At 44.7% G+C, this 26371-nt stretch overlaps 3 protein-coding genes, 1 non-coding gene and 1 pseudogene across 4 annotated transcripts; 3 read left to right on the top strand and 2 right to left on the bottom strand.

Moving 5' to 3' along the window:
* The first annotated feature begins 1317 nt into the window (after positions 1–1317).
* On the top strand, positions 1318–1806 carry LOC136535250 (glycine-rich protein 2-like). Its single transcript, XM_066527548.1, has one exon. The coding sequence runs from the start codon at positions 1318–1320 to the stop codon at positions 1804–1806; it is 489 nt and encodes a 162-aa protein (XP_066383645.1).
* A 6542-nt stretch (positions 1807–8348) lies between these two features.
* TRNAS-UGA (transfer RNA serine (anticodon UGA)) lies at positions 8349–8430 on the top strand. The gene has a single exon. It is a non-coding gene; the product is annotated as a tRNA-Ser (tRNA).
* Positions 8431–14958: 6528 nt separating this feature from the next.
* Positions 14959–16937, top strand: LOC136535245 (uncharacterized; annotated as a pseudogene).
* Positions 16938–17517: 580 nt separating this feature from the next.
* On the bottom strand, positions 17518–21912 carry LOC136535248 (mini-chromosome maintenance complex-binding protein-like). The gene is made up of 14 exons (XM_066527545.1): positions 21185–21912; positions 20777–20890; positions 20588–20695; positions 20345–20470; positions 20200–20244; positions 19725–19838; positions 19463–19621; positions 19283–19354; positions 19058–19171; positions 18731–18933; positions 18482–18617; positions 18142–18366; positions 17909–17976; positions 17518–17810 (listed from the first exon to the last, which is right to left on the bottom strand). The coding sequence occupies exons 1-14, from the start codon at positions 21371–21373 to the stop codon at positions 17696–17698; spliced, it is 1788 nt and encodes a 595-aa protein (XP_066383642.1). The 5' UTR covers positions 21374–21912; the 3' UTR covers positions 17518–17695.
* Positions 21913–21990: 78 nt separating this feature from the next.
* LOC136535249 (UDP-xylose transporter 3-like) lies at positions 21991–25531 on the bottom strand. Its single transcript, XM_066527546.1, has 8 exons — positions 25316–25531; positions 25010–25224; positions 24198–24382; positions 23887–23954; positions 23675–23807; positions 23126–23287; positions 22766–23038; positions 21991–22412 (listed from the first exon to the last, which is right to left on the bottom strand). Exons 2-8 carry the CDS (start codon positions 25131–25133, stop codon positions 22296–22298), a joined length of 1062 nt encoding a protein of 353 aa, XP_066383643.1. The 5' UTR covers positions 25134–25224; positions 25316–25531; the 3' UTR covers positions 21991–22295.
* Between the last annotated feature and the right edge of the window lie 840 nt (positions 25532–26371).

Here is a 26371-nt window from a genome sequence, read left to right on the forward strand (position 1 = left end):
TGACGTGCGCCTTACACTCGCAGAGCTAGCGAGCCGCGCTGCCGCGAAGAGCTAGACTACCGGAGACACGGACACGACGCACGAGGGCGGCGACCAGTCAGAGCTCCACGACGACGACATCTTGATTCTTGGCTTCTTATGAATTGCGATCACCAATTAGTTGTTTAGGCCCAAGATATTTTTTCTTTTTATTTTTAATTCAAATTAATTATTTGTATAGTATTTCAGACTTCTAATACTTTGTACCCATATAGTCATATTTTCTTCTAATTTAGGTGTTAGAATTTTAGAATGCTACCTAAGAAATATTTGTTATGGGTGAGAAAAGAAAATGAATATATTACTTTTTAAATCTACATTGTTCTTCGATAATTATCATATATCTACAAATATATTGCTTAATCTATATTGTTCCTCAATAATTATCAGATATGTTAAATTAAAAATATATTATTGAATTTATTTTTATTTTATAAATAAAATTAATATCTATATATTATAAGATTTTGTACATGATTCTATGAGGCCGCTGTGACAAGATCACGGACCCCTTAAAATCGTAGGACCGACACTGACCCCGATTATGCCAGCAGAAACCCAGCTGATGAGTGCGGCTAGGGCTAGCTAGCTCTAGCTGGACTCGTCACCAAACAGGCCTACAGGCCTTTTAAAGCTGCCACTGGGCAGGGGCCGGTTCCACCTCTATGGAAATCGGATGGAGGACGCCAGGATCAGGATGGTGAAATTTCACGTACTGTACTATACCATGCACGGGTGCATGCAGTAGATAGATGCGGTCAAACAGGCGCGGCTTTCAGGGCCGTTGGGTGAAATCTGTCATGGCTGGTCAGTGGTCAGCGAGCGAGACAGTGAGGCTGATCGGCATACCGAAGAATAAGCTAAAATATTATTCTAGCCGATTGTTATAAAAAAAATACTGTTTTAACTATTTATGAGTGCGCCGGCCAGCCGAACGCACTCAGTGACTTCAGTGGTCGCTGGTCTACTACGCCGAGGTTGGGCTTGCTGTACGTACGAGGAGCGGAAAATAGCAAACGATTGTCAGGGACTGCTCAGGAGAAGGAATGAAGGATCATCAATGGGAGTGCTAGTGCTGTAATGATGATCATTGGTTGCTTCAGAAGTAATGTAGGAATCTGATGGTGGTACTGCTCATTTTTCTTCATTTCTCCTGTCGTCTAGCGTGACCCGGTGATCCTTTTGAATTCGGAAATGATTGTACTCGGGCGTCCGGCCTCCAGACGCCACCTTCGCGCGTCGGCCACGCGACCCCGCGCACCACCAAAGACGAAGACGATGACAGCGGCGGTTAGGGTTCCAACGACGGCGACGGCAGTCTCCCTCTCCGGCCTCTTCCCCTATTCTTCTCCAACTCCGGCGGCCTTAGAAGGGGGTTTTGGGGGGAAGGGGGAGGCAGGCCAGCCAGGCGGTGGGGACGGCGGGAGGGCAGCGTTCGGGTCCTGGCGGCAGTGGAAGCGGACGGACCAGGGCGGGGCAGGGGCATCGCGGCGGTGTTCGCGAGCGAATATGGTCATGGCGACGGTGGGAGGGGGAGGGGGAGGGGGAGGAGGAGGCTGCCGCGGGCGTGGTAGGGTCTCACCAGAGCTCCGTGGCCACGACTGTGGAGCTCCGGCGAGACCCTACCGCACCGTGACGGGGCGGTGGGCGAGGAGGAAGACGAACGCTGTCGCGCAGAGAGGAAGAGGGACGGAGGGGCCACCGGCGGTGGAGGGCAGAGGAGGGGGGGGCTGCCGGGCACGGGAAAAAGAGGGCAGTGAGGACTGAGAGGGAGGAGGGCGTTCGGACGTCCGTTTTGAATTTCACCGTTCATCAACTTCTTAGGGCCTCTTTGGCATGGCTTATGCTGGCTTCGGCTTCATTTATTTTACGCAAATTGAGGCATTGTAGCATGAAGCCGTTTTGTAAGCCGGGGTTAAAATGAACTAGAAGCCGGAAAAAACCAGTTTTTCTAACTTCACCGGCTTTGACTTCACCGGTGAAGCTGTTTTGGATGAACCGTGCCAAAGGGGGCTTTAATCGAACTTGGAGCAGGCCGGGTGCTCCTTTGGATGGGAACGGTAGGAATTTTTACATGGGAGCGGTCGTACCAGTGGCTTGCATTGGTGTGCGCACGCAGATGGCCGCGAGCGAGTCTGAACTTTAATCTCGCTTCGCCATCTTCAATGCGGTCGCCGAGTCGACGACGGGCATCGAGATGGCTGCTGGCTGCTGCGTGCTGCCCGCGCGCCGGCCGGCCGGTTGCCAATCGAGGTCGCCCATATCCATACCATACGTTAATCAGCTCCACTACATCTCTAGCTAGCCACCAATCCAAGAGCTGTGGCACGTGCCTCGATCCAGTGTTGGATGGAGTACGTGCAGTCGTGCACGCACTCGATCTCGACGGGTTTGTTCGTGTCGTGCGAAGCCGTCGATCCCTTCGGCGGCGTTCATCTGACGACAATGCACCTGCAGTGCTGAAACTCTGAAACATGAGTGGCGTACTCTATTACCTCTCCTCTCCTCTCCTCTCCTCTCCTCTGACCTCTCGGATGTGACCTGGGTGGCTGGGCGCCGTGGCGATGGGCGGTGGCGCCGACGACGCGCGCGCCGTCCTGTTCGATCTTCTCATCTTCTGCCGCGTGCGTGCAGCGGTGGATGTTGGGAACATCGATCGTTTCCCTGAATATGTCCCGTTCGGTTTGCTGAATCTTAATTGAAATTAGTTGAAAAATATTATTTTGACTAAAATATTATGAAAGAAAAATATTATTTCGGCTGAAAAAAAGAAGCCGAACCAACCAGATATAGGGTAAGCCGAACGGAGCCTATATGGCGGTCCCGTGTAGCCAGAGTAACAGTGCCCGTGGTTGTGGTGCCGTGTTTCCATCCATCCTGCTGCCGGCTGCTGCCACTTGCTTGCCATTGCCGGGCGGTCACCGGTGCCCGCCATGAATGGCCAAACCAACCTCAGCTATCGTCTCGGGAAGAGGATCGATCGAAGGAAGGGCGGGCCGGCGGTTGCTTACAGACAAGGAGGGAGTAGCTACGGCCGGATTCAATGAGGAGTGACGTGGATACCGTAGCTGTTGGCTGCGTCCATCGCCGGCCGGCCCCGCCGTCGCCCGTAGTAGGCCGTAGCCAGCGCCCCATGAGGTTGGATCAGAGATGGATGCGGCTACGACAGCGCCTACAGCACCTCACTTACCTGTACCACTAGTGCATTAACTCCGCTGTTACCTCGTACTCGAAGTCGCACGCCACCTCATCCCCGCCGCCCGCCGCAACTATGCACACAGAGACGTGAAGATAAGGCCCGGTTTAGTTAAAAAAAAATTTCACCCCAAACTATCACATCGAATCTTGTGTTACATGTATAGAGTATTAAATATAGACGAAAAAAACTAACTACACAGTTTGGTTGAAAATCGTGAGACGAATGTTTTAAGACTAATTAGTACATGATTAATCATAAGTGCTACAGTAACTAACATGTGCTAATGATAGATTAATTAGGCTTAATAAATTCGTCTCACAGTTTTCAGGTGAGCTATGTAATTAGTTTTTTTATTAGTATCCAAAAACCCCTTCCGACATTCTCGAAACATCCGATGGGACATCCAAAAATTTTCATTTCCCGATCCTAATCAGCAAAGAGAGCCTTACGAGACTGTCGTGGGTTGTATTTATTTTTCCAACTACTTTTCTTCTAATTTTATATGGCAGTTTCATAAGTTCATTGTGGCAGAACCTCCTAAATTATAGGGCCCATATGCATCTGTCACTGTCCGACGACCTTTGACATTTATGCATATATTTTCGTTAACTTAAGAAGACTGTCGGGTGTCCTCGGGGAACCCCGAATCATCCACGACTTTCGAGCAGGATCACGTTACAGAGTCATTGCAGTATTACAACATTTATTCAAACATCGACATCAGAGTAAAAACAGCGAAAGTCTTACAATAACATAATTTACAAAACAGTAGTTTCAAACCTCATAACTAAGTTCGATGATTATTACAAACGAAATAGTAGAGTGGCATTATAATATAATACAAAATACACAATAAAACTGCCCTACCTAAGGGCCACACATTTACTTCTCATCGTCATCACAAGGAACAACCGTCATGCAGTACGATCCAAAACAGATCTGCTCATGAGTCTCACCTGCAACAAAGGTCAACGAACCCTGAGTACAAAAGTACTCAACAAGACTTAACCGAAATAAAACTGAAAAGACTCAGGAATACAGGCTTAGGGATTCAAGGTATGGTTTTAGCAATAATCAAAGTTATTTTGCGTAAAAGCCCTTTAACAAAATTCTTTATTTCAACAGTTAAAACTTCATAAAATCATATACAAAGATGACACGATCCGTAACGAGATCATGAATCTTCATATCCAACACCTTCACAAACTATTTTCAAGTTCTAGTTATTAATACTATGATGATAAACAGTGAGTTGAGTCTCCATAACCGAGGAGCAACGACGATTCGAACTGATTAAGCCCAGCTAGAGATTCCAGACCACACGACATATGCAGGTCCCCGACCTACATATACCAACCTACTCTTGGATCCTCTAAAATAAGAACGGGTCCGCGCCACCCGAGAATACAGTACTCCACCATTCCAGCCCATGGCCACGTGGATACATGCTACTCTCGCCATCTCTCCACTCCCAGTGCGCGAGTAGCCATTCTCATAATAGAATAGCTGAGTAAAGGCTTATCGGAGTATGTGGTTAGTACTACAAAGTCTCATCTCATGCAATTCAACAATGGTACGGACCTTAATCGACACAGACAGAAAGGACCCGCTCACAAGACCTCCATATCTTGTGGCTCACACACACCGAATCCGTCCGGTCTAAATTTATTACTCCACATTCCCGTATCACATGATAACATAAGTAACCAAAGTTCTATTTAAAACTTGCAGGTGGTAGATAATCACCCGACTTTCATCGTTCTAAGCATAGCTAAGCAAAACTAGGTATATACGAATTTAAAACTGGTAATATGATAAATATGGAATAACAAGGTTGGTAATGTACCAATTTGATTTTTACTTGACTCATAATCACTTAATGCAGTAAAAAGAAGCAAAAAGTGAAATCAATTTGTAAAATACAAGGTAGGGTTGAATGCATCCGGGGCTTGTCTTCGTTGACGGAAAAGTCCGGTTCCTGCGATGTTTCACAAGTATTCGATCCGACCTCAACAGACGGATTAACCTCCTCCGCAACTTGATTAACTACCACGTGTTCACCTTCGTTCACTATACGTAGTAACAATGCCATGTTTAACATGATGCGGAATACGAAACATGATGCTCGATGATGGATGCAAAAATTAACAATTTGAATACAACTTTCCTTCGTGGTACAGTTACAAGTCAAACTAACCAAATCTTTTTCGTACTACTTACATCAATTGCCAAGGATCATTACCAACTAATGACCCAAGGACATCACTCAATCAAAAATTCAAACAAAACCTAAATCACTAAAGGTTACTATTTGCTTTTAAGAATTAATTAATTAATTAAGAATTATGAAATAAATCAACTTGTTCCAATTGACCTCAATTTTTTTGTAAATGTTCATTACATGATAAGTAAGTGACAAAACAAATTTTATAATTTTTGGACAATTAAATAAGCCTAGAAAAATAATGGAAATCCATTTATTAATAAATTGGGCAATTTTTTATCACATTCAAAAGGTACTGAAAAATAATATTTCATATTTTTCTTAAATATTATACATCACAGAAAAGTCACACAAAAATTTTCATAATTTTTGGAGCTCTAAATAAATCTACACAAAAATAACAAAAACAGATACTATTCATTCAATCTGAAAATAAAAAAATCCATTTTGAACGCTGAGTCGCTGACAACCCGACCCCACCCATCATCTTCTACCTCTGGCTTTGACCGCGACGGCGACGGCGCTGACCGATGATTCCCCACCGCCGATGAGACTAACAGCGAATGCAACTGCACCAACATACTCCCCATGACTAAGCTCACCTACTGACGTCCTTAGTTGCATCGATTGCGGCATGAAATGAGCACGGTACCGGCCATGGCGGACACGGCGGCTCGGTGGTGTTACGCTGGTGAAACAAGGCCGGTAGCGACTAAACAAATGGCCCAGAAAGACTCAGGGGCTCACCCCGATCACGCTGGAGTCGATGACCGAGCTGGAGGACCAACGGAGAGATGGGTCGACGTTCACAGCAACCACGGTGGAGCAAGCCACGACGACAGCGATGTTCCGACTACTGCGGTGGACAAAACGGTCAATCAACCAGGCACGAAGCACCACGGCATCACGAAGAAGCTGAAACAAGGCTTCACAAGGTCAGAGGCTCAGTGTAGAGCGCTGGCCACGACGGCGCTGCCATGACGGAGATGTTGCCGGCCGCAAGGAAGAAGAGCGTGGTCAGCAAGTTCCTGGCAAAATCAGTCGACCACAGTTGGCTGGGTGGATGCGCAAGAAGGAGACAGAGCTAGAACTGGCTTTAGCTGCGACGGTGGAGCACTACCGCGACGGTGCGAGCTCGCTGGAGATGAGCAAGGCCGACGGAAAAACAGAGCAAGGGAAAAAGAAGAACGGCGACTGCTCCAGAGCTTTATAGGACGGCCAAGGAAGCAAGGAGAAGCCACGGCGGAGTCTTTCCCACGCCAGCGCGAAGCCAAGGCTGCCACGTGCGCGCCTGGAACGCCGAAGACGGTCGCCGGCCATGTGGCAAGAGCGGTGAACACTGTTCATCAATATTACAGAATTGCCATCCAGTTTGAAACTCAAATTACTCCCAAATTTTTGTAACAACTCAAAAATCTCCAAAATTAAAAGTTATTCAAAATTAAAAGTTCTACAACTTTGCTTTTATAACCACCCCCAAATTCGGTCTAGATTTTGAAATGAACTTTTGAATTCGAATAGGGGAAATTTAACGAATTACGCCTTTTCGAATTACTCCAAATTTTTCATAACAACTTTGAAAACTCCAAAAACAAACTTTGTATAACTTGTCAAGCTCTACACTTTTGCTTTTGGGCTCAACCCCAAAATATGCTTAAATTTTGAAATGAGTTTTCAGGGTAGGATTTAAATGCTGAAAATCAGGGTTTTCTCGAAAATTTAAAAATCCAAGCAAACTTTGAACTTGAGTCAAACAATACAATTCAACACATACCACATAAATATAAACTTGTTTTAGTGTATGCATCTCAAAGTTTTCACCAAATGCCAAATGCTTTACAATGCGTATGATGACATGTCAGGTTTTAGTATTTAAACACCCGGGGTGTTACATTCATAAGCATGCAGGAGTATATGGCATGATACGTTCTGAATCTCGGGCAAGTTTGGATGGTGAGGCCTAGGCTGGAGGTTCTCACCCAAACATTTGCATCCAGCTCCAACTACAACGTGTTTGGTTTGATGAATGGACGCACACAGAGTGGGTTCCTCCGGCACATAGGGCCTACTTGGGATATCTTATAAACTGTTTATGGTCAAAATAAGTTGAAACCAACGGTCAAATTGATCGTCAGGCCACGCTTATTCTCACTCTTATTTGTACTACTCCCTATGTAAAAAAAGTCATTAACTTTTAACTTTGACCAAATATATTTAACAAAATATTAATATTTATGGTACATAATTAGTACCATTAGGTAGATTGTTGAATATATTTTCATAATAAACTTATTTAGAGATATAAATGTTGCATGTATTTTCTATAAACCTAGTTAAAGTTGAGAAAGTTGACCAGCACGATTTTGATAGCGACTCTTTGTTAGAGACGGAAGGAGTAAAAAGCAAAAGCTAGATCAGACCAACTTATTTTGATCGTCACTTTTACTCTATATGTGAAGCTTATCTACCAAACAAGGATGTAGTCGTCCTATGGCTTTTCAAAGAACAAGTTGATTCTACTAGTTAACTTGCAATTAGCAGTAAGGACAACTGATTGATAAGAACGAGTTTGATCCGTTATGCAAACCAAACAGTGATGCCAGGTTCGGAGTTCGGATCAGATGGTTCCGAATTTTTTTTAGGGAGTAGATGGTTCCGAATTCATCTGTTCGGCAAACCAAAACACCCTATTAGAGTCGCACCAAACAGTTCTTAAATTTTTTTCCTGCCTACTAGGAGGCCAAGTAGATGGGCTTGTCTTTAGGCTATGCTACATACATCTGTCTGGGGTATCGAGTGGCAAGGCCCATGGATCTCTTCCATAGACCAAGACAGAAACGTAATTTATGTAATAATTAATTTAGAAACTTTAACCACACAGCAAACGTCAATATGTCCGAGTGGTTAAGGAGACAGACTTGAAATCTGTGGGGCTTCGCCCGCGCGGGTTTGAACCCTGCTGTCGACGACGGTAGTTTTTTTTTTCTTTCACGCGTTAATATTTTGTTTTAGATTTGAAATATGTATATAATTTGTGTTGTCCTTTTCACTTATGGATAATAATATCCATCCATTGATGCCTTTATTTTTTATTTATTGCCGCCCCCCCCCCCCCCCTCTAATTTGGTGGCCTGTCAGTATTGGTGCAATGGGGCTGCCAATCTGCAAATGATGCTAACCTCAAAACCATTGGAATATCGGAGTGGCCAGCGCCTCGACGTCTGGACGCCAGCCCTCGGTCTGGATGCCCGTGCCGCTGCGCCTGCCACGCCGGCTGTGCCTGCCAGCCCACGCCTACTGCTGATGCTGCTCCTGTTGCTACTTCACATACTACATGCTGTCGCGCGCCCGCGCATTCACATGGGGACCGCCCCCACGTCAGCGGGGACTACTTTCACCTGCTCTTGCTTCCTGCGCCTGACACCGAAGCGAGGCAGCAGAAGACGAGGAGGGAGATGCAACACATGATCTAGTTTTGAAACATCCATATACAACAATTGCAACATACGTCTAAAGACGATAAAACATTTGGACCATTCGTCTGAAACACTTGTGAAAACACCTGAAAAAACAATTGCAAACATACGCAATATCCAGATAAAACACTTGCAACATAGGTGTGAAACCATATACAACATCTAGATAAACACACTTGCAACATACGTCGGAAAAATATGAAATATTGAGAACAGAAGCTTGCAACATACGTGTACAACCATTGCAACTTATGCAACATCCCGATCTATTTTTACAACATCCATTTGAAGCACTTGCAACATATCTCAGAAAAATCCGAAACACTTGAAATATACGCTTGCAACATGCGCTTTTCACCCTTCTTCCGTGCAACACAGAGCAGAGTGGGAAACGGCCGGTTCCGACCACCGGTGGCCGAGGATGGTGGCACGGCCTGGCAGCGGCTAGCTGCGCCTAGGCCTAGCCTGGGCCCGGCTAGCGACGGCCCCCTCTCTTGGTCGCCTAGCCCGGGCGCGATGAAGGATGGAGCATGGTATGGCGTAGCAGGGTGAAAGGTCCTAATATGGCTAGAGAGGGATGAATAGTCTATTTAAAAATCTACAAATCAGCTAGAGCAATTTGATTAATATGACAGATAGCGAAATGCAAACTTGTTCTAGTTCTACAAGGGTTGCAAGCCACCTATCCAACAATTCTAGTTGCAATGATTACCAGGCACACAACTTGCAATGCTACTACTCACTAAGAGCTCTCAATCTTGTTACTCTAAAGAGCTCCACTAGATGAACTTAAAATAACAAAGCAAGCTCTCAATTCTAATTACACTAAAGAGCTTGCCACAACTAGTTTGCAAGAATATAAATGAGTGAGTAGGGTGATTATACCGCCGTGTAGTGGAGTGAACCAATCACAAGGTTAATATTAAATCAATCACCGGAAGAATACCAAAGGGCAAGAGACAACCAATTTTTCTCCCGAGGTTCACGTGCTTGTCGACACGCTAGTCCCCGTTGTGTCGACCAACACTTGGTGGTTTGGTGGCTAAGAGGTATTGCACGAACCTCGTCCACACAATTAGACACCGCAAGAACATACCCACAAGTGAGGTAACTCAATGACACGAGCAATCCACTAGAGTTACCTTTCGGCTCTCCGCCGGTGAAGGCACAAGACCCCTCACAATCACCACGATCGGAGCCGGAGACAATCATCAACCTCCGCTCAACCATCCTCACTGCTCCAAGCCGTCTAGGTGGCGGCAACCACCAAGAGTAACAAGTGAATCCCACAGCGAAACACGAATGCCAAGTGCCACTAGATGCAATCACTCAAGCAATGCACTTGGATTCTCTCCCAATCTCACAAAGATGATGAATCAATGATGGAGATGAGTGAGAGGGCTTTGGCTAAGCTCACAAGGTTGCTATATCAATGTAAATGGGCAAGAGAATGAGCTTGAGCCAGCCATGAGGCTTAAATAGAAGTCCCCATAAAATGGAGCCATTGTACCCCTTCACTGGGCACAACACGAGGTGATCGGACGCAGGACCCCAGCGTCCGGTCGCCCGATGCTTGCCACGTGTCATTGGCTTCAAACGCCAATCGCCCGATCTCAACGGTCAAGTGATGATCGGACACGTCAGTTAGAAAGTGACCGGACATAGGACCTCAGCGTCCGGTCGTTTCCAGTAAGGTTCCAAACGCGAAATTTCACGACTAGACGCGTCCGGTCAAGCTCGACCGGACTCACCCGGCGTCCGATCACTCAACGTTTCGTCTGTGCGCCTCATGTCAGCGTACGTCGGCACTGACCGGACGCACCCTGCCAGCGTCCGGTCACTCTTCGCTCCAGCGTCCGATCACAAGACCGAGACGCGTGCTCACTGCTGCTACTGACCGGACGCAGGACCCCAGCGTCCGAACACTGCGCCACCAGCATCCGGTCACTCTATGAACTCCTATCTTTTCTGTATAGGGCGCCGGTGGCACTGTCAGACTGTCCGCACTCTACGAGCGGACACTCTACCGGTGAAGTTTCTAACCCTTGCTCAAATGTGCCAACCATCAAGTGTATCACCTTGTACACATGTGTTAGCATATTTTCACAAATACTTTCAAGGATGTTAGCACTCCACTAGATCCTAAATGCATATGCAATGAGTTAGAGCATCTAGTGGTACTTTGATAATCGTATTTCAATACGAGTTTCACCCCTCTTAATAGTACGGCTATCTAACCCAAATATGATCACACTCGCTAAGTGTCTTGATCACGGAAACAAAATGGCTCCTACTATTTATACCTTTGCCTTGAGCCTTTTGTTTTTCTCTTTCTTCTTTTTCAAGTTCAAGCATTTGATCATCACCATGCCATCACCATCGTCATGATCTTCGCCATTGTTTCATCACTTGGAGTAGTGCTACCTATCTCATAATCACTTTGATAAACTAGGTTAGCACTTAGGGTTTCATCAATTAACCAAAACCAAACTAGAGCTTTCACAGGGATAGAGGCGCCACTGTAGTCGTCGAGCACATGCATGACCTTGGAGGCGGAGGGTGAGGCACCAACGACCGGGTCCAGCAGCACCTGCAGTCGGTGGGGCGGCTGGCAGCGTACCTTGACAAAAGGATTCCTCCTCCCTATGGGGAATGGAGGTGCTGCAGGGCATGGCGGCGGCGGCACGTCGGAGTGGGCCGCGGCATGAGATAGCAGCAGCGCGGGGGATAGTGGCAGCGGCACGGCGGACTGGGGCGGGCGGACAGCCACACGGCGTGGTGAAGCCACGACGGCACGAGACAGAGTCAAGATTTTTTTTATTATGAGAGAGGCGGGCGAGGCAGAGTTTATTTTAGAGAGAGGGGCGAAGCGGAGTGGGAAGCCACGTCCGACGGGACAGATGCCCGCGTCCAAACATTTTCATTGGAATATTCCTTCGTTGGTAAGTTACCTATTTTTTGCCTATATTGAACACAAAAACACTAAAATGAAACTGGAGTGTTCGAAAAAAGATAGGGATTGTGAAAAGTCAAGAATCCCCCATTGCAATGTGACATGCACTGAGGCACTATAGTCTGTATTATTAGACTGCCTTGCATCAGCTCTAGCAGACATATAATGGTTATCAAAGAAAAGAAGAAGCAACTGATGGTCTGCGCTGTAATTTTCCTGCAAGTTTATTAAGCTAAAACTAAATTTGCTATATACTGCTGTCTTTTTCGCCTCACCTTTTTTCCCCTGCAACCATCAGTTCAACCTTACCCTTGTAAGAAAAGATTATGCCTTTCTACCCCCTCCTAGCCACCACAGAAGCGTAGTCTTCAAGGTTTCCCACCCACACCCACTTCTCTAATCTCACATGCTGATGCATCCTCCTAATGTAACCTGAAGCTTTAAGAAAACAAAGAAAATTAGTAATAACAAGTTAACAACTCCCGGAAGACTCCAAGCTGCAGCTCTCCTTCCCCCTCCCGTTCCAATTCCAAGAACAGGACAACGGAGGAGAGGAGAGTCGGGAGTCAACCAGGTGAGCTGCATCTTGATTTCCTCATCCTCATCCATACATATTAGCTTCTTCTGTGCTATCTATACTACCGCCGCCCTCGGTTCTTGATTCGCTCTGTCCAGTTCGACCCCTGTTCCTGAATCAAAGAACCTCCAATTCTTCGGAACGGGAAGCTACTTAAAATAAGGTTATCTGAATTCTTGCCATTACAATTTCACAAGTTTTGAAGAACGCCATTACTATTCTTCTTATTAGAAACTTGTCATTACTATTCTGCTTCCCTCTCACCCTTGCTCTTTTCTATGTCTGGAGCGTACCTAGGCCCACCTGCAGGTGTTGTATTTCCATATGTGCCGATATTACCCCCCGTACGAGAGGATAAGGCTAAGCAGCACGCCCCCGTTCTCTCGCACTCTTCCTCATTCTTCCCCCTTCTCTGCCGCACGCCCGCGCCACCGTCCATTCTTCTCCCTTCATCCCTCCGACCAAACCCTAACCCCATCTCTTTTCGCGGCGAACCAGGCATGAGCGGTGGCGGCGAATCGAGGCGTGGTTGGCGGCGGCGATTGGAGGTGGTGGCGACGAAGACAAACCCTAACAACATCGCCTTCTGCACATCTCGCCGCCGACGCTCGCGCCACCTGCCATTGCCGCAGATGAGTGGAGGCCTGGTTAGTGGAGCGGTGGCGGCCAGCTCCAGCTCGGCGGACTGGGGGATCAAGAGCCCGCGCGCTGCACCCACCCGTAGAGTGCCCGGATTGCCAAGTTCAGTTGGTACGAATTAGAAGCAATCAGCGTGCCACTTATGACAAGATCTTCGTCAAGTGCCCAAACAACATCAAAGTAAGTCAATTTGTGTTCAATTTAGAGTTTCTTAGATGTTTTTCATACGGCTAGGGTTTTGTGAGATGCAGGGTCACCCAACAACATGTGGCATCATAATGTCCGAGGCGCAGTATGTTGCATTCTTACGCAACCCAAAGCAGCAGCAGCAGAATCGATCGAAGAAGGTGAGCCATTTGAGTTCAGGAGAAGGTGGACATGGGTCTGTCGAGCTCATTTTGGACCTGAAGCTAGAACTCAATGAAATAAAGCACAAACTTGACAATGCTGTGACTGATCTTTCGGTGGTGAAGGCGTAAGTTTAGAAGATCAAGATGGATTATGTTGTTATAGCAGCAGTCTATGTAGGTGTAGCTATTGGTTGTCTTATGAGCAAACTTTGGAAGTAGTGAATTGTATGCAATGTAGCTTCTGTTGGTCTTAGTTGTTGTAAGCTTTCATTATCTATTGAATGTACCAGTGCCTGAAGTTAATGAATGAAATCTAAAAGTTTTTCAAATAATTTGTAGTGCCAAGCAAAGCATATTGACGGCATGAATTCACAGGCATACTGAAAATGACAACAACATACTGACAATATTAATGACAGTAGCATTTTAGCTTGTTCAAGTACTCAAGCATTACAGACATTTAGTAATTCGACATCTAGAAAATAGGCCACTAACAGTACATTCAGTTCAAAGGTCATGACATGCATCCTATATCTAAACTAAGCATTATATGCGTTTAGAAATTCATCAATTCAGCTTGTTTTAGTTTTCAAGCGTTACAGGCAACCTGAAATTCACATGCCATCACAAAAGGCCATCACAGGATCCAATCGCCACCACCTCCAATCGTCGCCGCCAACCACCTCCAATCGCCACCGCCAACCACGCCTCGATTCGCCACCATCGCTCACGCCTGGTTCGCCGCGGAAAGAGATGGGGTTAGGATTTGGTCGGAGGGATGAAGGGAGAAGAATGGACGGTGGCGCGAGCGTGCGGCAGAGAAGGGGGAAGAATGAGGAAGAGTGCGAGAGAAGAACGGGAGCGGCAGAGAAGAACAGGGCGTGCTGCTCAGCCTTATCGTCTCGTACAGGGGCAATACGGGCACATACGGAAATATGGCACCTGCAGGTGGGCCTAGCTACGCTACAGACGTAGAAAAGGGCAAGGATGAGGGAGAAACAGAATAGTAATGGGAAGTTTTCAATAAGAAGAATAGTAATGACGTTCTTTAAAACTTATGAAATTGTAATGACAAGAATCCAAATAACCCAAGAAACTAAGGGGCAAAGTAAAGGGCAAAGCGAGCGTAATGCTTTGCGAATCTGCTGCGAAGGCGTATCTGGAGTGATGCCAAAATAGTAGCAACTCTGCTGGCGTGGAGCGAGCTGAATCTCGTGAATCTGTTGCCTGGAATCTGGATGCGGAGGGCTAGCTCATGCTCTGTGCTGAGATAGTTACATCTTGAAGCCAACTGAGTTCTTCCGTTACGTTGGGCTGACTGAATCTGAAACTTTTACTGATCTGTTAGGATATATTTCATGTTTTTTTTTTGTCTTTTACCTTTTGGCTTTATGGAGAAGCTTGAGTTAGCCAGCTTTTCTGCATCCATCGGCAACAGCTGATTTCATTGCGACAGTTTTCTTCTAGTTTTGTTCCTGTCAACTGACCAACTGGTAAGCAGGTACAATGTGCTCAATAACGAGGCTCGCGTTTGTGCTTGCACTGGCTATAGCCTCATCAACTGAGGTTGCAGAGAGCAGAGATTTTAATATCTTGGGTAAGTTTTGAATCTATTGATTTTTGCTCCGTTCTCTCTTTTTCTTTATTGTTGAATGTTGCTGGTCCATAGCAGTGAATTTTCTGTTGCTATAAGTAGATCAGGTGCAACAACGTATGAAATCCTAAGTGTTGTTCTGAATGTCTTCTACCTATAAGGTTATAACTATCAAGTCTAGTGATAGTTTCAACTAGTTTACCTAAATTCCTTCTTGGTTTGCATTTGCATTTAATCCTGTGATCTGTTAAAGAAAACAATTACGTCTAAGCCATCAATTCTACTCACCGTAGAGGGTGTAGCTTCAGCTTAGCTGCTATTCCTTATAGAAACTCAAGCTTCTGAAGTTTTGCACTTCTGATCAATCTTTTCTTTTGTCTTCAATTCAGCTCAGGGCAGCTTGCCTGATGCAGCCAAGGGACTAGGTCTAACTGCATCCAGTGGAAAGCTGTGTAAATTATGTGAGCAGTACTCAACTGAGGCACTTTTCTATCTCACACAAAACGAAACACGGACTGAAATTCTTAGCATTCTACACCATGAATGTGCAAGCCTTGCCCCTCTGAAGTAGCAGGTATGTGTAGCTTGTGATCCGGCCTTGGGTACCACGTTTTCAGTTGCTTAAATCTATCGGTGTGTTGATGATTCACTCTGCTGCAGTGCATCACGCTGGTCGACTACTATGTACCCCTTTTCTTCCTCGAGGTTTCCATGGTTACCCCTGAAAAGTTCTGTGAATCGATGCATCTCAGCAAGAAGGGGATGAAGATTAGCCTACCCACTCGGGAGGGTACTTGTGGTTTATGCCACCATGTTGTTGTTGAAATTCTTGTCATGCTTAAAGATCCCAACACGCAGGTAATAGCCATATTTTCACTCTCCGTCGCCGACATTCTGTGCGTTGTACTGCTTTGTTCTTTGTACATACTGTAATGTCTTCCTTTGTTTGCTGTAATTTTGCAGCTGGAAGTAATCGACCTACTCACCAAAACATGCAGCAAGGCGCAGAACTATGAACAGCAGGTGAGCTAAGTTCAAGAAAAAGAATCTCAGATGTGCTATGAGTGCATCGGCCTATATTGAATGGTATCTGAGAACAAAAGTCAGCAAGAAATGAGAAACCTTAAACTGTTTAAACACTTTAGAAAGTAAATACTTCGGTGATTACTGTACTTTTCTGTTTTCGCCCCCAAAAAAACTAGACCAACCTAGGTGGCATTTTATTTAAGAAGAAAATAGGCACCCAAATATTCACATCAACGAGGATTTGAACCTAGATGGTCTGGGCACACATCCACGCCATCGACCAACTGAGCTAGCTCAGCTTCCTAATTTTAGCTGTCTTCTCCAATCTGCCTAAAGATGTACCAAGTTCAATCATCTTAGCTGTTCTCGAACTTTAACGCTTACAGAACTGTATCTTAAATTAGGTTGTTGCTGATGCCTGCACCCTGCAGGTTTGTGCAAATATTTCATATACAGAACAGGGGGTCTCTTTCTTTGAAATCTGACATTTGCTACCTCTGTTAGCTTCTGTTCATAATAATCTTCTTTTCATACCTCCAGTGCAAGCGGTTGGTCCTCAAGTATACCCCACTGATTCTGGTGAAGGGTCAGAAATTCCTTGAGACAACTGATGTCTGCTCTGCGATACATGCATGCAAAGCAGGCACACAAGCATCAATGGAAGCTATGCCTCTGTCTGCCATTTTGTGAAGATGATGCAAATCAGAATAAGGCTTATCGGCTTATCTGCCTAGGAGATCAAATTGGGGAGAAACGATGAAAGTCAGATGACTGTTTTAAGCTCTCTTCCTCTATTGCTGAAACACTAATGACTGGTGAAAATTCGACCGTGTAAAAATCTTTGGTGTAAATTTGGAGCCATATCCAGTGTTTCTGTGAACTATATAGCAACTGAGCAGCTACACCTATCTCTTCGGCATTAGATTGAGAGGTTGTAAGCAGTTATTGCATTTTACTGTATCATCTATTGTTTGTAACAACTGAGAGTTACGAATTCCTTGTTTCTCTGTTGCTCTGGCAAATGGTCTGTAACATTAAAGTGACAAGAAAACTTTTAGTTTGCTTTGAGATAATGAAACATGAGATTTAAAATACAGAGAAGGTTCATTTCATTGAATAAAATGAATGTAGCGATTACAAATGTTGAGCAATTGCACTCATAAACTTGCACTACCAAAAAACTCCATACATTTAGGTGGAAGAAAAATGTTTGTTTGCTATAATTTTGCAGCTAGAAGTAATCAAAGGTTTGCTTGTTTTGGCTTTTGTAGTGTATCTGTACATAACATATTTAGGCGCATAGCAAATGTACTTAGAAAAGCCTTATTCTTGCAGAGTTAAAGATGGGTTTGATTTATTTCAAAACATCCATTACGTGGTCCCATTCAGAGAAATTTTGCATTACAATCCTGAAATCACAGATCTGTGATCGACATGCCATGGTTCCCAGAGTGCATTTCAAATTTGAGCAAGAAAATGCACAGCAGACATCATAGCATCCATATGTTACAGAAATGGCTTGGATCCATGTCTTGATTCACACATCTAGTACTATACACATAACAGCATACCACCATAACAATTAGAGTGTAAAAAAACATGCTAATGATGCGTCATCTCATTGCATCCTCTGCTTTCTAAGCCTCTCAAGCTCCTTCACCATGTGCCAGTGCTCCAAAGAAAGACTCTTCTCGCCAAAGCTCAAGGCCATTATTTGTGCCATTGTTAGCCATCTGCAGATCAGAGGAAGGGAAATGAGCTCATAAACGATTCATAGACTTCCTGACCAAACAGCCAGGCTAGTGTTTTCAACTGTGGCCCTAATACAGACCTGCTAAGTTCAGAACAACCCAAGCTCCTATCATCGCGCATGGCACTGACCATTTCATCTTGAATCATCTGCAATAAGTGCAAACGTTACAACTCATTAACCATGTCATGCAAAGTGGTATAGTTGGATATTCGAATATGCATCTTTTGCAATCATATTCGAGGTTTTAAGATTATATCAAGGTTTTGGATCAGTGCCATTGCTAGATAGAGAATGGAGTAAGAGGTGTTTACCTGGTAAGTCTCAGGTTCAGTGGACTGAGGAAGAGACCTTACTGTGGCCAAATACCACCTCCAACTTTCAGTTTCCTCAGCACCTGCATTAACTGTGGGAACAGACGATGGCCGGAAAGGCACTACCAAGTCTGAAGGAAGGATGTTTGATTTTCCCTCAGAGAGAGTAAGTAGCTGCACATCAGCTGTCATTTCCAGCTTGTAGTACTCAAAATCGTAGTCAACCTGCAAGTAAATTCAAAGAAACTTAAATGTCAGATAATCGGTTCAACTTAACCTAAGGCCAGCAACACCAGTACTAGAATTAAAATATTAGGTTCAATGTTGCAAGGATCATTACCTTCTGCGACTCCATCAGATTCTTGAGCAGCATGGTATTTTCCACACCTTTACATGTCAATGACCCTGTCTGCAGAAGAGTCTCATCAAAGGTCAGATGAGTGCCTTGAGGTAGCTGCAGAACTCCTGTGACCAACCTACAGCAAATATTAGGGTAAGTATAGGTTACATTTTAGCTCTAAATGAAAGTTCATGTCAATATAATACTTATATACTGTTGATACTTAATAGACAATCTAAAAGCACGCACCTTCCTGACTTGTTGTCCTTTCTAGGTTGAAGTGTGGCTGAGTTGAGATAGTCAATTGACAGAGGTATGGCTTGTGAATATGGCACCAATTTCTGGATCAAAGAATACAGTTGATTCCCAAATATGGAAGCACTTTCCTTGTTGAAGCCAGTGAAATTCAAGGAGAGTCTGCCAACAGTGACCACGTCCACCCTACTGCAAAGCTGCATAAAGATTAATGAGCAATAATTTAGTAATTGGGTATGAATTGACTTTGCAAGAATCATCTCAAAGCAAACTTTTAAAATATGCTTATAGTTAGGGCATTAGATTAGAAATACAACATACTCTGGATAGAAGATGCAACAGCAAGCACTGGGCTGCAAGTTCATCATTGCCTAACACGAGAGTGAGGTGTGAGAGCAAAGATTGCCGAATGCCTTTTAACAGGCTAGGTGAAGGCTGCATGACCAAAACAAAGAACAGAATAAGTTCTATTAGTCAGTGGGTAAAAGCTGGTGAAAGTAGCAAACACACTACAGATTTCATGACAACAAATTTGGTAATATCTACCTCAACAACAGGCCTTGAAATAAAATCGTGGGATGATAATTTTCCCCATACCAAACAGTGAAGACGTGGCACCTGTATAATCATTTAAAGGAATCAAAAGTTTAAGGAAAAAAAATAGCAAAAGATAAACTAACATTTTCCCGTGTTATACATGACCTCAGGTACTATGTATATGCATACCTTGCTCGGAGGCAACTGAACTGTTACATCTTCCATGAGGTCTAACATTATATCATCTGGGTTGTCACTAGGAGCAGCAAGTTCTGGGTCAAATGTATATACACCAATAAACTCAATAACATCATTTAGCTTCACTTGACTTTCAGGCATGTCATAGATCTGTAACAAAGATATAAAAGAGTCAATCGTAAATACGATAACTAAAACAAAACCAAATAAATCTGATCATTTGTGTTTCATTCACAAAATTCTAGGTCATCACCTTCACTAGACATGAAAATGAGCTTCCAGGTATATGATGATCGCCTCCATTCATCTCTGGAACAGTTCCTGCCACTTCAGTTGAACTGGATGAGACATGAACATCGCCTTCCTTCTGCAAAGAGAATAGAGATTAAATCAGATTAATAGCCGGTTCATATAATTCTTCACAATGTTAGAAGGAAAATAAGCAGGTATGCATAAATAAATCAGGTTATCAACTATCCTAATTTATCAGGATACCTGCCTATATTCAGAGTAGAAAATTGCAGGATGACATATATTCAGGGGAATTGTCAGATGAAGCTTCCAAATACAAAAAAAACAAGCAAGAAACTGACACATACATTTATGAGATTCAGGCGTGTGCACATCAACATATAAGAAAGTAAGTATGAATATATGGTTCATGAGACAAACATGACCATTTAGTATTTAAATAGTGAAACTGAAATAAAATAATTGTCAACTCTTACCGGCTTCTTGCAGAATGAAGACTCTTTGTGCCCATTTTCTGAAACCTGTCGAAAGAAAGAAATACACTAAATGTCAACACTTCAACAGTGGGTGTCAGGAATAATAGCTGCATTTTATTTGCAGGAAACATGTAAAAAAACATACATCCATAGCATCATCATCCCCATCTCTCTTCCTTTTCTCTCTTAATTCAGGTGCCAAGCAGTTTGACATCCTGCGGACATCAGGTCCTGGTGAAGACTCCAGTGTCCAAGAATTTTGTCCAGGTGCCTGTAATACACCAATTACAAATCCTGGTGAATTCTCATTTCCATCTGCTGGTGCGCTGATAAAAAAACCTTTAGGGTTACAGAATGAAAAACAAATGCCATGGAAGCAGTAACATACAGGCACACAGTGGAAGAGATGACGCTCCCAAAGATGTGAATCACAAGGATGTGGCATTGAGAACGGTGAGAAGTCAGTGTACTTGTTTGTCCTCCAAGTTGACCCATCCTACATAGATGATACAGTAAAATAACCTTAGCAGGCACTAAAGGCAGTTTTTGCAAGAGTTTATGAGCTTCAGTCCATTACCTTGAAAGCACCAATGTAGTACTCATTCCCAAGCATATCCTGAACCATTCCCCGGTACCGGACCAGGGTGTTTGGTTTGATCAATCCAAGATTTGATGCATCCAACACCGGAACCTGGAATAGTTTTTATTTTGGCATTAGAATCCTCGCTTAGAAACACGATACGAAAATGCGTGCAGCAAAAAGGAGACCCTTTACTCCTCCCCAGAATATGAAAATGAAAGCAGAAGTTCCTAACGCATGTTCTTATTTGTGCAGATTATTGATGAATTGAAATTAAATGACTCAATTTATGCGACTAGTCAATCCATATCTTGAATCGCCACCCAGATCCATAGGTAAACCAGTGTAAAGTAACCGGGAAAAACACAAAAATAAAAAACAGAAAGGGCAAGGGCTGATCCTCACCTTGGCAAGGCCGTCTTGCTCGAAGAGGAAGGAGCGGAAGAGGTCGCCGGCGCCCCAGTCCTTGCCCCGGAACGCCGCCACAGGGTCGGCTCCACCGGACTCCGCCGCGGCGGCGGCGGCCGTCCTCTCGAAGGTGGCGCGCACCGCGCCCAAGGGGTTCCCGACGAGATCGTACTGTGGCCCCACCATCTCCCTCTCTCTCTTCTTCTCTCGCGCTGGCCTCTGGGGTTTGGGACTCGGGAGCAACGGCGGGGGGAGGTGGGCAGGCGAGGGGACGAAGAGGACTGAGGGGCGGGGTGTTATAGTGGCTGGGGGTTTTGGCGCCACTGGCGGCGGCGCTTCCCGCCGTTTCCTGCCCGCTTCCCGCCATTGCTCTTGGGCTTGAGCTGGGTAAGAAGTCTCCTGAACCGAACTAGGCCTAGTTCTAAATGGGACTGTATCCACAATGTGTAGGCCTATGAAGGCCCAGCCTGTACGTTCTTGGAAGCAAGGACAATGGGCCTAAAAGATTTCCATCCTGGAACGCTTGCGTCAAGCAAAATGCAACCTCCGCAGCTCCGCTGGACGGACGTTGGGACTTGGGCGACCGAGGCAGACAGGTGGGCCCACAGCTTCTGTCTGCAGTCGAGCTCCTCCACCGCGGTGAGGTTTCTCCGGCGAGGAAAGCGGCTTAGAGAGCCGTGGAGAGGGCGGCAAGTCGCCGACAGCCCAGGCCGCGGAACGCTGCTGGTGGCGGGCGACGGGAGGCGAAAAATGCAGATGGTAACGCGAGGAATACATAACAGAAGACTAAGAAATATACATGCTAGTACAAAAGAATGCAAACTACTACTGTTGACATCATGTCCATCTACCAAGTTACACATGTGGAGTGGATCATAAGAAAATAGCTTTCAGGCAGATCACTCGTCTCGAGCTGAGGTATCATCCTCTCAAGAGTGAAATCCATTTACTGACACTGACAGAACATGTATTTATAGTATATGCCAGAAAGGAAGAAAAAAAATAGAAGGCCAAAAATGGAACAGGAACAGGGTTGCCTTCCAACCCTAGTATCTGCCTAACCAAGCTGAATTCTGTATAGCACCGTACGCTAGTAACAGAACAGCCTTCACGCCTTCGAGTACTTTGAGCTCCACATTGGTACCTTCAGAGGTTCGTCGTCGGGGGCACTGCCCCCGTTTTCAGCAGCGCTCAGGGAGTCCGAGATCAGAGGGTTTGATTCACCCTATTTCAAGTGATGTCAATGACATGCAACTTGTCAAGAAAGTTTCTAGATAACTAGAACAGCATAGTAATGTTTCCACAAAAATATAAATGTTGCATATCAAATGAAAAGATTTGACAAAAGATTAATGGAACAACAAAGATTTATAGATCTCAATCCGACAGTAGTTGTACTGAAACTCATGCTACGTGGATACTGTTCTGTCACCAGACTAATAAGAATTTCAGTTTCAAACTTCCATGAAATTTATCTGTTCGAATGTTATCTGCTTAAAACCTGATACTATCCATGGAATTTATCTGCTCAAAACACGATACTATCCATGTAAGTTAGCTAGCCATTGCAGAACATACCTGAATGACTTGCGGGGAGACTTCTGCTGGTTTTTGCTGAGTCTCTCTAGTGCAGAAGTATGAATACAAAACCATCCCAATTACCGCAATGAGGATTCCAAGTATGTTTCTCCAGCTAAACGGATCGTGAAGCAGAACATAGCCAAAGGTGAGAACCAAGCATGTTTTCAGATGCCCAAGAACTTGGTAAGTTACAGGAGATGTCTTCCCAATCACGAGAAAAGTGCTGAAGTTTACTGAGACTGAAATCAGGCATGACAACACGATGAAAAACTGCAGAGAATAAATGCAGACCCATAATCAGATGAAGTAATAATCAACAATTAACGTAAACTCCCCAAAGCCTGATTTAATGCTTACCAGAACTTGAGTTGTGTAATCGAAAGCAAAGACATTTTGGTTAGTCAAAAACCCATCAAGGAATGGACCGATAAGGAACAAAGTCAATGCTTGGTATGGGCAAGATTGGTACAGAAGCTGCGTTGAAGATACCTTGAACTTCTTCTGTATTGTATTTGTCATCTGATGGCTTGTTAAGGACTCAACTTATACATCACAGGACACTAATAGTCAAATTAAAGGCTTCTTCAGTGGCAACAATCCCCTTTTTAATGAAATGTGCTGGAAATATGCACATCACCACATTAAGATGAATGTGCTGATGTGCAATAAGCTGATGACAATACTAAACACGACAATGTATAACATGTTTGAAATTTATGCTCAACAGGTAAACTAAATAATACAGTAGAGGAAGAATTAGCTTCTATTGACATATTAGCGCTTTGCCCCCTTTTTTGTAATATTAACAACCTCAAACACATGCAAAGTTTGTAGCGTGCAAATGATTCTGTGACAGATGTACCACATAAAAGAAAATAATGAGTATATGTCCAATTGAAAGGATACGATCTGAGCAATACAGGTTGTGATGATTGCCAGCAGGGACAGTACGGATCCCACAGTGTTGAGTTGCAGATCAGTTACAGTTGCAACACCAACACCAACAAGGAGCACACTAAGGGAGAGCTTGATATTCCGACTGCACAGTAAGGTCAGTGGAAATGATTAGATGATATATTATTGAGCTGCATAAAGCACATAATGTATTACAAACAAACCTAAATTTCTTCCTGAAGAAAAGGGTCTCCAATATAACAGTACAGGGAATAATAGCCAGCTTTGTCATCTGAACATGCACAATATTTCGTTATGAGTTTGGTGGAGTGATTAGGATGTGAGATGGAGTGGCATTAATAGCGTCAAACTGAAACCATGTTTCTAGGACATTTTTGGCCCATCCTGATATACCTTTACTGATGACAGTACATCATTTTATGGGCGCCGAATAAGAAATTAGTGCCAGATCACCCAATAAACCTTAAGTTTGGATGAATACAAACAGAATTAGAGAAAAAAAAAGGGTGTATACCTGATAGAAACCAACAGAATTGAAACCCAGACTCAAGTTAAGAAGTCCGATCGATATGCCATTGAGCACTCCAAATCCCATGACGGTCCTTGCATCGAAAGGCTTGTGCTCAAAGAGCTTCATACATAATGCCACATGGAGAGAGCAGAACGTAACCAGGAGATGCCAGCTTGTCAAAGTAGTGGCTGCGAAACAAATACCGCATTTCATTAACACTTGAGGAAAACCTGCCTCCTTTGCTATTATTGTCTGTTTATAGACGGACTATCACTTGACGACACATGGTGACACAAAATATCCATGTAAATTAATGCGATCGGATTCCATAAATAGATCAAACGGTTAAAACATATCCATGTGCAATCAATAGCAAAAGTACGACGTGTTTTACTGCTAAAGATCACACAGACCATTTTGGTACCACTTAAGCTGAACCCAGCCCCTTTTCCACGGCATAACCAATTCCAGTAAGTCACCTTAGCCCTATCATATGAACTCACAGCTCACTCATTCTCCAACTCAGGACACCAAATATTCGATCCACAGATAGTCAAGCTAATTTGCGCTTGCCCCTGAAACTGTGAAATCTCTCGCAGCACCAGTCTCTTCGTACCAATTCACAGCACAAAGCCGTTGTGCAGTTGTGCAGCACCCACCAATTCCCACTGCTCCCTAAACCCGCGTGGACTAATCTTGACCTCGTGCCTCAGCAGACAGCATACGAGTAAAAACATGGAGCAGAAGCATCTAAGAGCTAAACAGTAGCTGACCGGAAAGGAGCCAAGCATCTCGGACAAGATTGGATCTCATACCGAAGTTGAAGCCGAGGGAGCTCATGAGAGCCTTGTTGCAGATGACGATGGAGACGGAGGACACCACCGAGAGGCTGAGCGCCCCCACCGTCCCCAGCTGGAACTTCTCCCCCGCCACCCCCATCTCCACCCCGCCGCAGCAAGAGGACACGCAGAGCTGTAAAACCCAAAAACTCGCCGGCCCCAAAGCACCAAACCACGCCGCCGACCAGCACCTGCGAAGCACAAAAGGTCACATTTCGATCGAGCAACCGCAGCAAGAACACCAGGAAGCAGCCAAGAGCCGGCCTTTCCGGCCAAAACTACCTCTTTGCTCCCAAAGAACAGAATTCAGCCAAACAGGCAAGATCTGGGACTCTGGGAGACGAGCTCGTGAATCTGAGCTGAGCGCGGGACTGGCAGTGGCACAGGGATCTGAGAAACGAACTGGGGCAGGGCGGCAGGGGCTGGATCGGTGGGCTTGGCTTCGCGGCTGCGTCCTTGGCCTCCTCCCTCCCCCCTCTCCTGCTCACCGGAGACGGAGACGGGTGTTTTATACAAAAGAAAAGAAAAGATATTGTTGCGAGTATATGGTCATCTCGGGTTGGTGGTGGTTGCTGAGGGGCAGATGTGTAATATTTCTTTTTTTGTCAGGGGTGATCAAGGAGTTTTCTTAGGGTCAATTTGGTTTGGACTTTGGAATGTAATGTACTTTGCACGTGTTTAATGAGATTTGTATTTTTTTGTATTTGAAAGTATATATTGTTTGGTGGACTCAACTCGAATACGAGCTGGTGAGATTCACGCCATGTTCGTTTGGGCTTGTTTGACTGATAAGTCATGGCTGAAAGTACTGGCTGATTTGGTGTGAGAAAAAAGTATTGTTCGTTAGCTGAAAATGTACGGTTTATAAGTCAAACTCAAACGAACAGGACGTCAATTGTTGTTTCAAATTAGGTCCAAATACTTAATAAGAGTACTTCATTTGCCTCGTACGACTGATTGATAGATAATTTCATATTGTCGGCGTATTAATAAGAGTACTTCAAATTAGGTCCAAATACTTAATAAGAGTTCCCTAAATATTCCTCCTCAAAAGTCTATATTTACCAACTCCTAAAAAGGTTTTAGGAGAAAAAAAGAAGTTCATCTCCAATAGTTCCTAATATTTGACTTCTAAAAAATCAAATGCCGGTCCCATTTGACTTTTTTTTTCTGTAGTCTTCTTTTTTTTCCACGCGAACCTCTTCGTCGCCAAGCGTATCCACGCCGCCGCCGCCTGCTGTTGCTCTTCCTCCCTTCGCTCCTACTCTTCCGCTGCGGCACGCCGCCGCCGCCGTCTTCCAGTCCCAGCGCCGCCATGTACCCTATCGTGCTAGTGCC

The sequence above is a fragment of the Miscanthus floridulus genome, unplaced genomic scaffold, assembly GCF_019320115.1.
Source record: "Miscanthus floridulus cultivar M001 unplaced genomic scaffold, ASM1932011v1 os_2633_1_2, whole genome shotgun sequence".
Lineage (NCBI taxonomy): Eukaryota > Viridiplantae > Streptophyta > Magnoliopsida > Poales > Poaceae > Miscanthus > Miscanthus floridulus.